Raw genomic sequence first — 13,977 nt, 5'->3', positions numbered from 1 at the left:
TGGTACTTCGGTAAGCCCATAGTACGCTAGGTAGCTCTTCTATCCATAGCCCCTTAGCTCGAGATAAGCGATCTTTCATTCTGTGAAGTATGGCTCTATGCGTGACTTCTGTCTGCCCGTTCGCCTGGGGGTGCTACCGAAGTGAAGTTCTGCTGTATCCCCATTTCTGCATACCAGTTTTGGAACTTGATATCTTCGATCTGCTTACCATTGTCAGAAATGAGCACTTGAGGCAATCCGAAGCGACACATTATGTTCTTCCAAAAGAAGTTCTACACAGTTCGAGCTGTCATTGTTGCAAGGGGTTCCACTTCTACCCACTTTGTGAAGTAATCCACTACTACTACTAAGAATTTCCTCTGTCCTGTCACTGGCGGGAATGGTCCAAGGATGTCGATTCCTCATTGTGCGAAGGGCCATGGGCTGGTGAGGTACTTCAAACTGGCAACAAGTTGGTGATGGATGTTGACGTACCTCTTACATTTGTCGCATTTCCTAATGAGCTTGAGTGTGTCTGCCTTCATCGTGGGCTAGTAGTACCCTTGCCTTAGTGCTTTCTAGGTGAGAGCCCTGCCTCCAAGTGTCCACCGCATAGGCCTTCATGGGTGTCATGGAGGACGATCTTAGCCTCTGAAGGTCGCAAACAACGCAAGTAGGGGAGCGTGTAAGATTTTTGGTACAATCGTCCGTCTATCATGATGTACTTGGCTGCCAGTCGTTCTATCCTTTTGGCTGCGTTGCGATCTGCAGGTCGGGTTCTGTGAAATAGGTAGCTCGCAAGTGGGTCGATCTAGCTTGGTTCTGTTTGTGCAGCAGGAGCAACCTCTTCTGCCCACCTAAAAATCTGGGTCGAGGCAGGTTCTCTATGTGCACGGTCCTCATGGCATTGCTACTCGTGCTGGCTAACCGGGACAGTGCATCGGCCTTAGCGTTTTCAGACCTTGGAACCTGCCTAATAAAATATGATTGGAAGCTTTGTAGAACTTCCCTAACTTGAGTCAAATAAGCGGCCATGGCAGGGTCGCGGGCTTCGTAGTCTCCGGTGACCTGATTGACCACGGGCTGGGAGTCATTGCAGATGACGACGTGCTTTGCTCGTACTTCTTTCACCAATGCGAGCCTGGCTAGTAGTGCTTCGTACTCAGCTTCGTTGTTGGATGTCGCGAACTCAAACCGAAGTGCATACTCTAGTTTCACCTCGCTTGGTCCGTGTAGTACGGCGCCGACCCCGCTTCCTTATTGGTTGGATGAGCCATCCACATGAAGGATCCAGGGTTCTTCATCCCAAGTTGGATTTTCTTTAACCGGGATCGGTGCTGTATTGGTTGAAGCCTCTTCTCCATGTCCGATCTCTGTCAACTCGGGGACTGCGTTGCTGAAGGTACACTCTGCTATGAAGTCGGCCAAGGCTTGGGCCTTAATTGCCGCCCGAGGCTCGTAATAGAGGTCGTATTCGCTGAGTTCGATGGCCCACTTCGTCAGTCTGCCAGATACCTCAGGCTTGAGTAAGACTTGCCTCAGAGGCTTGTTTGTGAGGACTACGACAATGTGGGCTTGGAAATGCGGGCGAAGCTTTCGAGCTGTCATGACTAGTGCGTACGCCAGCTTCTCGATCTCTGAGTACCGGTTTCCACATCCTGCAAAACTTTACTCACATAGTAGATAGGTCGTTGGACCCGATCTACTTCTTTTATTAGTACTGAACTAATTACTTCGTCACTTGCAGAGAGGTACAGTTTTAAAACATTGCCCTCCTCGGGTCGGATCAAAACCAGGATACTAACTAGGTATTCTTTTAGCTCGTTGAAGGCGAGCTGACACTCTTTACTCCACTCAAAGTCTTTACTTTTCTTGATTGCCTTAAGAAGGGCAGGCAGCAATCCACCGATTTGGACATGAAGCGGCTTAAGGCTGTCATGCAGCCATTCCCCTGTGGACCTCTTTCAACTTGCGAGGTGGTTTCATTTCTAGAATATTCTTGATTTTTTCAGGGTTTGCCTTGACTTCGCGCCGGTTAACTATGTAACCCAAGAACTTACCCGAGGTGACACCGAAGATGCACTTAGTAGGGTTCAATTTCATACTATACTTGCATAGAATTTTGAAAACACATTGCAAGTCACTTATTAAACAGTCTGAGAGTCGAGTTTTGACGACCATGTTGTCCTCATAGCATTCAACCTTATCGCCGATCAATGGCTCAAAAAGTTTGTTGACAAGTCTTTGAAAGGTTTCCCCGGCATTTTTTAGTCCGAAGGGCATAACCTTATAACAGTACAAGCCTAGCTTGGTTATAAATGTTGTTTTTTCCTCGTCGGCAGGGTCCATCTTGATCTGGTTATAGCCCGAGTATGCGTCCAGAAAACTCAACAACTCGTGCCCTGAGGTCATATCCACTAGACGATTGATCTTGGGGAGAGGGAAACAATCCTTTGGGCAAGCTCGATTCAGGTTGATGTAATCGACTTTACCAGAACATGGTTAGCCACCCAGCTTGGGTAGTGGACCTCCCTGATGAAATCGACTGCGAGGAGTTTCCCGACCTCCTCATCGACTATCTTCCAGCGCTCTGGGGCTAGGTTGAATTTTTTTTATCTAACTGCCATGACTAAAGGATTAGTGTTCAACCTGTGAGTTATAACCTTAGCATCTATGCCAGGCATTTCTGTCGTGGACCAGGCAAACACATCTAAATTCTCAAGTAGAAAACTTTCCAGTCGAGAGTGGAGAGGCTCTTCGATCGTGGCTCTGATCTGGAGAGTTCTGACTGGATCTTCCGCTGAGGTTGGGACGTGGATCGTCCCTTCAGTAGTCGTAGCTCGCTCCTCGAAGTACTCCATAGGTTGGTTCTAACTCGAGGTCATCCGCTAGCTTGCCTTTCCCTTTGAGAGTGGTGACGTAACACTTCCGAGACTCGAGCTGATCACCCCGAGCTACCCCTACCCCGAAGTTCGTGGGGAACTTCATGGCTAGGTAGTAAGTAGATACCACCGCACGAAGCGCATGGGTCACGGGCCGCCCTATGATGGCGTTGTACGGGGAGGGCGTTGCAACTACTAGGAAGGTATGTTCAAACTTCACGATGTTGAGCCACGTGCCGACCTCCACGGGTAAGGAAACTCGCTCGAGGGGCCTGACTTCTTCTCCATTGAAGCCCACTAGAGGAGTACTGGCGGACTGGAGATCGCTTTTCCGGAGTTGTAGCTTGTCGAAGGTGCTTTTGAACAGGATATTGGTCGAACTCCCTGAATCTACTAGGATGCGCTTGACTTCGAAGTCGTTGATCTTCATTCTTATGACCAGCGCATCATCATGGGGGTATTGAATCCCGTGCGCGCCGTCCTCGGTAAAGAATATAGGGTCCTCAATCCGTGGCCGCTTTGGAGGGTTCTACTCTTCATGTTCTAGCTCGCGGGCTGAAGTCTTCCCTGTTGCAGTGGAGCAGCCCGCGACAACCGACCCGCCGGTGATCGTATTGATTATCTCGCGATTTGGTCTCTCTTTAAGCAGTTGTCTCTATTCATTTGGCCTGTTGCTGGACTCGGGAGCGTCTTTCTTTTGCTCCCCTCGCAGATCTGTCTAGCCTTTATTATTTCTTTGTACAAAGTTTCTCAGGTACCTGCGACGAATGAGCTCTTCTATCTTGTCTCGAAGATTTTTATAGTTTTCGGTGCTTGACTGTGGTCTTTGTGAAAATGAAAATATACATTTTTATTTCTATGTGTCGGGTCGCTTCTCAACCTGGGTGGCCACTTCACAAAGGAAGCGTCCTTTATTGCCATGAGAATTTCCCCACGCTTTGCGTTGAGGGGCGTGAAGCTTGTTCTTTCCAACGGGGGAGCTTGGGGGTGGAAATCTGGCCTGTTCCCCCTGACGGGGAATTTGCTTTTCTTGCTCTTGTCGCCTTCATTGTTTGAGCTGTGGTCCTCCCACTTTCTTTTCTCTGTTGGGGCTTTAGTTCGTCGGTTCATCTCTTCCTCAGTCCCGATGAACTGATTAGCAAGCTTAAGGAACTCCTTGTTGTCCTTGGGTTTGTTCACCACCACATGCCACTTAAATTCTCTATGAATGATCCCCTTTTTGGCTACCACAAGTCTCACGGCTGGGTCTAAGTCCGGGATAAGCAGGCAAGTGTCGTTGAAGCATTTGATGTAGCTTCTGATTGACTCCCCTTCCCTATGGACTATACTGAGAATGCTCTTTTGCGACTTCAGACACTTCTTACTAGCGATGAAGTGCGAGGTGAACAACTGTACGAGCTGCGCCCAACTTTTAACTGTCCCAGGCGCAATGTTTCTATACCAAGTGTGGGCTACTCCTTTGAAGGTCATGTAGAAGGCGATGCACATGCAGGCCTCGTCAGCCCCAGCGAGGTGCATCTGGGACTGAAAGGAATCCACGTGGTCATTAGGGTCAAAAGACCCGTCATACTTGTCTAGAGGGGGGACCCTGAAATTTGTTGGCATCGGAGAGGCTAGGAACTCGGGGGATAGCGGAAAGGGTACATAAAGGAGGGGAGTGGTTTTTGCGACTCCTGAGCTTACCTCCGCTTTACCTTTAGGCTACTCCAGTTGAATGGGTGCTCCGGTATGCCTCCTTTGCTACTGCTCAACTGGTTCTGTAGCGGTGCTGCTGACCTCCGCACTGTCGGATGGTGCTTTGGTCGGGAGTGACTCGGACTGTCGGCTACTACGGACTGAGAAGCCCTGCCTGGAGTTCTCAGCTAGGACTCCGAACTAGTTTCCTGCAAGAGTGCCTTCAGGTCGCGTAGGTCACGGTGGACTGAATTTGGCGGGCCGAGTATCTCTCGACCTGCTTACTTGATGAGAGGTGGGAGGGACTTGTCTTTCTCTTCTATCGCGAGATGAAGCCTGGGAGGTGTCCTCCCGGTCAGGACGACTGCTTTGGCGACGAGGCTTGCTCGGGATGATTGGACACTGAGGTGGGGTAGGTTGTTGGTTCTGTTGTAGCGGTGGAAACTGCTGCTGGTACATGTGATGCAGAACTTGTTGTTGGTATTGCTGGAACTGCTGGACCTGCTACATTTGGGATTGAATAGCCTGTACACAGTATACCAGGTCGCTTAGCTAGTTTTGTCCTACTCCCGGGGGAACTACAGACGGTTCAATGGAGGTTGCACCCACTACAGGGGGAAGTGGGGCGTTCACAGGCTCAAATGGTTGAGGCACAACAGGTGCTGTGATCCCACCTGCGGGAAGCAGTTTGGTGAACTGGCTTATACAGACAGTTGGGAGCTGAGGTTGCTCCTCGGAGGTGTTTGCTTCTCTGTGTTGTCCGACATTGCTGGAAGAAGCCATAGGTTTGGTTTTTTGAGTTCTTTTGGTTATTGGAAAGATGATAGAAAGGATTTTTGTAAGAAATCCCACAAACGGTGCCAATTGATGTGGCGTGATATGGTTACTCTCTGTTGGATATAATTTGGATTCCAACGACGATGAGAACGGGTTCCTGAAAGAGATGAGTCAGAGATCCTAGGGTGGCTCACCTAGCGTGGATACTCCGATGTCTAAGTTAGAACACAGTGACAGTAGAGAGCTTGAAGATGATAACAGTGAGAGAGCTTAGAGAATGAGGATTACACACACAACAATGATAATAGAACTTACCTTCGCCCCTGTTAAGAGCGGGGTCTTTATACATTGGCTCTGGTGGGTAGGTGGAATGATCACTGAATCCCTATTATGATGGGACTTGTCGTGTGTTAGGTGGTTGAAACGTCGCCAAACGGTAACACTATCACTTCCCGTCAAAATGGGGAGTTGGTGAACTAAGGTTACCTTTATAAGTACAGTCCTGCGGGGTTCAGGGATGGGGGTGTATTCCTCGAGGTTGCCATGCAGAGATCTGTACAGTAGGCGAGCTACCTGTAGGATACCAGGCTACTCGGTAGCGAGCTTCTCGAGCTCACGCTTAGGTCTGCCATTGTTGTAAATGCCAAAGTGCCCCTAGGCCGAAGTGATCCCAGTGTAATCTTGTACTGAGGTTGCCATGTAGAGATCTATACGGTAGGCGAGCTACCTGTAGGATACCAGACTACCTGGTAGCGAGCTTCTCAAGCTCACGCTTAGGTTTGCCCTTGTCGTAAATGCCAAAGTGCCCCCGGGCCGAGGTGGTCCTAGTGTAATCTTGTACTGAGGTGCGTTCGTCCCGAAGTGACTTCAGTTTGGGGTACTGGCGTACCCGAGCTTGCTTTGTAGCGAGTTGACTTATGCTGAGTTGTCACTTGTGTCGAGTCACGTCCATGTGCCGATTTGGTTACGTTGAGTTGTTGCTTACGTGGAATCACGTCCACGTGTTCCCCTACTAGGAGGTCGGGCCAAATCCTCCTTCATCACTACCAAAATGACCATAATTGTGTACTTAGTCCATCTCTAATGGTAAGTGTTGAAAATGTAATTTCAATTATTACTTTCCACCTCATTTAAACCCCTTTCATTAAGTCTTTTATTTAAATTATTAATCCCATTTTCTCTTATTAAATTAGATATGTGTCAATATTTTTAACAATATAAACCCATATATTTTAAAATTGATTAAAAAACAAAACCATTTTCAATCCAAGTGGTGGCCAAGCAATTTAACCATCTAAATCAAATTGATCAACCCGCGAAGTCATAGTTAGGTAATAAAAATTTTAAAATAGAAATAAATATAAAAAATTACAAAGATGTAGAAAAAATTACACACTTATGATATTTTTATTAATCAAATTTAAAAAGTAAGTGTAATAAACAAGAATTATTTTTGAAATTAAAATACATAATTTAGAATTGACCAAAAGTGAAACTATTTTACTGTTTGGCAAACATCAATAGTTCAAGTTTTGGGTCAAACATGTTAACCTTTAATATTATAAATAAATAATAAAAGTTAATAAAATATAAAAATACAGAAATAAAAAAAATACATAAGTTTTGCAAAAGAAACATTTAAGCACATGTATACTATCATATATTTATCATATTAAACAAAAAGTAAGTGTGACATATTAGAATTATATTTACACACAAAAATACAAAAAAAGTTATAGAAAAAATAAAACACATCTACAATTCTACATTTATACTACTATTAAAAATATGAATAATATTGTGGAACTTTCTTTTGACTAAAATACTCAATTTTGAACTTAGTTCCTATTTCATCTACAATTCTACATCTAAAATACTTTTCACCCAATTCAATTCCCTCTATTTAAATTTTACATTTTTTTTGATAACTGAATAAAAAAGATACACACACAAAAAAAAAAAAATACTACAAAAAGAAGAAAGTTCACAACTTGATCCAATTATCACATTTTTTTGATAAAGTATTTATGTAATCCAATGATGATTATCCGATTAATAATAAAAATAAAAAATAAAAAAATAAAAAATACATAAAATTTATAGAAAATTTTGGATATAATATTACTATCTTTATCATCATCTAGAATTATCATGTGCAAAGCATGCACACACTTACTAGTATTATTAAAAGTGTGAATAATGGTGTGGAATTTTTTTTTTGGCTAAATTACCCCAATTTTTTACTTTGGTCTTTATCTAATTTTAAGCATGGAAATGTAATTTGAAAAACCACTTTTCTTCTCATTTAAATTCCTTTCTTTAAGTCTCATATTTAAATTATTAACTCCCATTAACATTCATTAAATCTTTTTCTTGACTAAAATACCTCTATTTTTGAATTTGGTCCTTGTGAGAGCACAAAATGTAATTTGAAGTACTACACCTCGGCCTCTCATTAAATCTTATCTTAGGGTATTAACTCCTATTCTTTTATTGAATCCTATATTTAAGATAATATTTTCACAAAATAAAAACAAATAAATTTTATCAATTAGATATACATCCAATATTTTTAATGATATAAAATACATATTTTTAAAATTTACCCAAAATTGTATTGTTTTTCTATCATGGTGGTGAGTAAGCAATTCAAATGTGTCAACCCTTGATCTCATAAATAAATAAAAAATGAGAAAAATATAAAAATACAAAAAAAATATCTAATAATTCAAAAATTTTTAAATAAAAATTTGGCACTATTTAATATTTTATATTAATCATATTAATGAAAAATAAGTATGATAAATAATAAATGCTTTATTGATGCTGAAAATAAAGTTTAAATTTGAAATTTAAAACCAACACAAAATTGAATTTTTTTTCTTGGTGTCGGATAACAGTTCAATCTTTTGGGTCATATTTGTCAACCATTGATTTCATAATTAAATAATAAAAACAAGAAATATAAACAAGATAAAAACTCTATAGTGTCAATTCATGAAATTATAACTAAATAATAAAATTAAAAAAAAATAAAAACACAAAAATATGCAAAAAAAAATATAAATTACATAGAAAACATTTAAGTATATCTTTATATGAATGTACCATAATAATTGTGACAAATAAGAATATTTTTTATAGACAGAAATATAAAAAAAAAGTTGTAAGAGATTTTTGAAACATATTATATACTATCTTCATCATCACAAAATTTGTCATGTGCAAGCACATAGACATATATTAGTTTTAAAATTAAAAGTGGGAATCTATGCTTTACGTGTATGAATATTGAATAAAGGTCACTTTTTACTTATTCATTTATTTTTTGTTTTTTATCTCGAGGACTCAACGGTTGATCACATTTGTCATGGGCACATAGGGGTGAGCATTATTTGGTTAAAACCAAAAAATTGAACCATTATTTGGTTCGATTAATTCGATTTTCAAATATTTCGGTTTTTAGAATTAAAAATTCGATTAACCGAATAAATCAAATAAATCAAACTTTGTTATTTCGGTTTTTCTAAAATTCGGTTTTGGTTTTATTTTTTTAGTTTAGTTTTCAAAATTTCGATTTATTTGATTCGGTTTCTAACCAAAAAAACCAAATGATCACCCTCACCCCTATTCCAGAGTATTGGGCATATCGTATTGTTTCATAAAGGTTCTGATACATGTATTTAAAGATGTTTCGTGCAGGCATGACAAAGCAGGTTCACATTGTAATCATCATCAAGATCACATTATTAATGTGAGAAGTTTCATAAAGCACAAAAAGCTTCTCAGTTTACAAATCACAAACATTCAAAGAGAGCATCATCTTTCCGTCCTCCATTCTAACAAACCCAGCTAACTCACTATTCAAATATTCAAACCCCGTCTTCCTCCACCATTGATTTGTTAATTAACTGATGACTACCATTAAACATGGACTAGTCAATTAAAAATTTGCCTTCTCAGTCACCTTCAATCACATCCGTCACTCTCAATACTATAGTGCGTGGAAACTTCTAATGACCTTTTTTTTTTTGCCTAATTAGTTTAAGACTTCATCCGTAAACAACAGACATTGAACAATCTGGATCCTGCAACTGGAGTTTGAAAGGCCGTCTGATGGATACTTGGATGGCTTATGGCATAAAGATCGGTTCAGTAGATTTCCTGTGGTACATTGACTTCATTTATTAACTGATCCAGTAATGAAAATTTCTTATGGGGTGTGGTGTTTGGTCCATTGTCCGTCCATCAAACTAAAGCATCCAGATTGTGTCAAGGGTTAGGGCAGCAGGTACGACGTTATGGTGCACCATACTGTTGGTCTGAGGTCAGAATTTAGAGTATGGTGACTGGCTCATGGCATAGTACCTCTTGACCTTGGCGAATCCAGGACTGACTGACTAGTCAAAATAATTCAATTCCTCAGAGTACCTCAAGTTGTAATTCTTTATACATTTATTCCCCTCATCTATGATCTCTCCATCTCTAATTCTCTATTTGTGTCTGTCTGCGTTTGTGAAGTAAAAAAGAAAAAAAAATAAAAACCTTTTTATTGCCCTTCAAGGTAAATGGGTAATGTACAAGGACGCGTTTCATCCAAGTGATCACAAATTCACAATTGGGGATTCTACAAGCTGTAAAAATTTACATATTTTCTCATAATTACAGGGACTCATAACCTCCATTCGGCCTTTCCCCAACAATGGAGAGATAGAGGTGTCAGTTAAAGCCTAGTAACAAATTATTAAGCAAAATATACAGCTTGTGTGGGCGAGTGACCTTGGTGAAACAACCAAATTATCAAAGAGGGCCTTACAGAATTAAACGTCAACGGCATCAACTGGAAGGGATTTCGTCCTGTGAATACAGGTATGGAAGCAGTGATCCAGTGTAGAAACTCTTTGTTGCGGCCATTCGATCAGGACTGGAGTTGTTGTTCGTCGCCTCATTATGTCGGGCCCTTTGGGTTTCCGACTGTGGGCAGATCTTCTGAACATGAATGGGGAAATATGAAGTAAAATCCTTACTGGAGGCAAAAGATTTCGAGGTAAATTCATTAGTGTCTCCATCTATCGTGGTTGAAACTGAATGACATGTAATTCCATTGTCATTTCTTTGTTGCTTGCTCTCAAGACCTGGGGCTAAAGTTGAAGATTTAGAATTAAGACCCAATTGATGATCTCTAAGCTCCCTCAGCTCCATCTGATACTTTGCTTTGATCCATCTCAATTCCTGCCTAACATCATTGTCATGGCTTTCCGATAAGGCACAAGGAGAAGAAGGAACAGATGAAGGAGATTGTTGCCTCGAGTTTCTTGGATCAGACACAATTTGATTCTCCAAATCTATTATTCTCTCACTGTTGGCAGAGATTGACTGATCCAAATTTTCGTACTCATGAAAGTGCATGCCTCCAGATCCATGTGAACTTAACTGAGCGATTTCATGCTGAGCCCAAATATCTGCATTCTGCAGGCCATCTGATGGGCTTGATACCACTGGTGCACCTTCTGTAACACAGTGCTCTGACTCCTCCATCTGGTATGTGATCTCTTCGAACCGACCATGCATAGCAGCACACCCATGTTGAGAACACTGAAGTACTTGCAAGTTGGCACCTGGATTATTCAAGGAGAGATATTCCAGGAGAGAACCAGTGGAGGAAACATTAGAGGCACAATGCTGACAGAAGGTTGCACTTTGAAAACAGGGGCCTTCTTCTATGCCTGGTCCTGGCTTCCACTCTGGCACTAAGGATGCAATCTCCCCATCGATCATATCTGCTATCTTGGTCACGTCTTGGTCAGTAATATCTAACTCAGCAACCATTTCCGTGGCAACACTGAGTGCTGTATCAGTCTCTATGTGGAAGGGGAAGTAGATGTTGCGGATGCGACCTGCAGATAGATTTGCAACACTGAAAATTGTTTTGTACTGCAAACCATGTGATGGTTCTGGGAATTATAGGAACGCAAACGAAAAGAACAAGTACTTGGATTTCTGACCTTCTTTATCTGCAATTCTGAGCCTCAAAAATATGCTACCATCCTCTCTCTTCTTCCCCTTGATTGTGATGTCAACGTTGGCAGATTGCTCATCTTCTTGATAAGTGAACAGTTCAATCCCACCATGTTCAATCTCCTCAGGGTGGTAACTCCATTCATTCTCTGAAACGTAACTGATATCATAGGAGTAATCATTGATCCAGGAGTTATAAATGTTATGGAGATCGAAAAGAGGCTGCCTAAGGAGAGGACCCACATCGTCCCTTGAGCATTCTAATGGCCTCAAATCAGACTCACAATCGTCAATTTGGAGAAAAGGGTCCTTCAGAAGCTCCCTCGCCGGGAGCCTCCGAGACACTGTGGCCAAGCATTTCTCTACGAATTGTCTCACTTCAAGGTCCTTTACTTCGTACAGGACATCTGGTTTCTTCCCCTATAGAAAACGGGAAAAAAATGTAAATGGTGGTAGACCGGAGATCAAGAAGCAGAGGAAGGCAATATTAATGGTTCTTACAGAGATGACTTTCTTGTAGATCTGAGCAGGATGAGTGCATTCACTGTATGGATATTCAAATGTGACCATCTCCAGTACGCACATCCCAAAAGAATAAATATCAACTAGTTCGTTGTATTCCTCTTCATACACCTCTGGAGCCATGAACTCTGGTGTGCCTGAGTTAAGATACCCCAGAAAACTATATATAAAACTTCAAACTGAATTGTTCTCTACTTCTCTCTGACTCTCTCAATCAATTAAACTCCATAAATGGGTTACAAAACATAAGGGGCACTCGAAATCAGAAATGGCTCATTGTGTTTGTTCCAATCTCTTTTAGCTTACAAGATCTTAAAATAAAATGGGGATTTCTCTTTTTGTTTTTTTTGTTTTTTTTTTTTTTTTGGGTGGGGGGGGGGGGGGGGGGGGGGGTTATTGACAGTATTTCATAAATGGGTTAAACAGTCAACTTACCAACACAGCGAGCGGCATGGGATTTGCGGAGGATGGCGGCGAGGCCGAGATCACCGATCTTGACCTCCCCTTGGTTCCCATTGATAAATATATTATCACACTTGAGATCTCTGTGGATCACTGGAGGATCATGGCTATGGAGATAGAGAAGTCCTCTCAAGATCTGTCTACACCAATGCTTCACTGCTCTAATGTTAACCCTCTTGTGCTTGTGCCTATACCTACCAAAAGCGATGGGGAAAAAATTAATATGGAAAAGAAATGAACGCATCTCAAATCTCAATGACCCACCACCGAATCAACCCAGAAAAATGAAACGACACCAGAAAATCATTGAGCACTTACTGTCTGAGAGTCCCAGAGGTGAACAGCTCGGTAATAAAGTTTATGTTCCTCTTCGCGGTATCAACCCAGGAAGTGTAGAACTTCATGATGTTTTTGTGCTTCAGGGTCTTGAGCAAATGGATTTCACAGTAGAGCCTCTCAAGGTCTTCTGGGCTCTGCAGGAAATCATAAAGCTTGACCTGGTTCCAAGCAACTTCGATACCTTCGTACTCATCAAAGGCTCTGTAACTGCATCAAGAAATCCACCAAAAAAACAGGCACACAACGAAGAATGATCAAAGAGCCATTCCGAAGACCTCATTAAGAGTTTCGCTTTTGAAAACATCTGAAATGGCTAAGACAGAAAATTTGGGGATAGAGAGAATCATACACAGTCTTGGAAGCTCCTTTGCCAAGGATTTCGTCGTACTAAACAAAAATGAAAGTGAAAATGAAAACCAGACCAGACTTCAGCAAACTGATTTATGAAATAAAAAGGAAAAATAACCTCGGCAACATAGGAACTGAGAATCAGAAAGTTAAAAGGAGAAATACCCGGCCATATCTTCCAGTTGGATCAACTTCAACAAACTCAGAGTAATTTGGCTCTACGGGTGAAAGACCATTCATTCTCTGTTTCTATTGGCTCTTGTTATAATTATTTTCTCTCTGTAGACTATTATATCTTCTCTATAGCTTTTCTCAGTTTCTGCTGTCCATTTTAAAGGCAGCCAGAGAGGGAGAGGGAAGTTGAAGAAGAGAGAGGATCAACAATAACAATTTTGGAGAGAGAAGAAGAGATTGAGGAATGAGGAGTCCTGCTGAGTCCATCAAATGACAAGGTGCTCCAACTCATATACATGGAGATTGGAGGCAACACTTGAGATCAGATCAGATGGGCTCCTACGGCCTACCCCATTCCCCACCCCACGACAAAACAAGACAAAACTAAGAGTTCTCTCTCTCTCTTAATACACACCTCTTTTTGGCCTGAAACAGCTAGCTAGACATGGCATGACCATGCAGCATTTTTTTTTTTTCAGGAGACTACTACTCAAGGTTGTTTTCTTCTGATAATCAGCAGTGGAGGACTTAGGAAACTACTCATTTTCTGAAAACGGTACACCAAGTTTATCTCCTCCAATCATATCACTGCAACTATACAGCCAGTTTCATAAACCAGAGCTGGGTTCCACTGATGATGGTGGGACTGAGGCCCCGTTTGTTTAACTTCTTTGAATACACGAGTTTGAATTCGGATTAACTCGATAGATGTTCAGCAGGCTGCAGAGCCAGAGTTAGGATCTCCTACCAACAAAACACGTTCAGCACCCTATTAATGTACGAGATGTGTGGTGTTAGATGA

The 13,977-nt window shown here is 41.6% G+C and overlaps 1 protein-coding gene across 1 annotated transcript; it reads right to left on the bottom strand.

Annotated features, from left to right (window-relative positions):
• Window positions 1–9,930: 9,930 nt before the first annotated feature.
• LOC148861891 (putative serine/threonine-protein kinase WNK9) lies at window positions 9,931–13,571 on the bottom strand. The gene is given in 8 exon segments (XM_088982072.1): window positions 9,931–10,180; window positions 10,182–11,209; window positions 11,318–11,750; window positions 11,832–11,989; window positions 12,288–12,508; window positions 12,633–12,860; window positions 13,003–13,040; window positions 13,167–13,571. Coding segments are annotated over 8 exon segments (2,229 nt in total). The 5' UTR covers window positions 13,242–13,571; the 3' UTR covers window positions 9,931–10,132.
• Between the last annotated feature and the right edge of the window lie 406 nt (window positions 13,572–13,977).

Source organism: Nelumbo lutea, chromosome 4 (assembly GCF_056320005.1).
Source record: "Nelumbo lutea isolate HS-2025 chromosome 4, American lotus-T2T, whole genome shotgun sequence".
Taxonomy (NCBI): domain Eukaryota; kingdom Viridiplantae; phylum Streptophyta; class Magnoliopsida; order Proteales; family Nelumbonaceae; genus Nelumbo; species Nelumbo lutea.
This window is presented reverse-complemented; position numbering and strand designations above follow the sequence as displayed.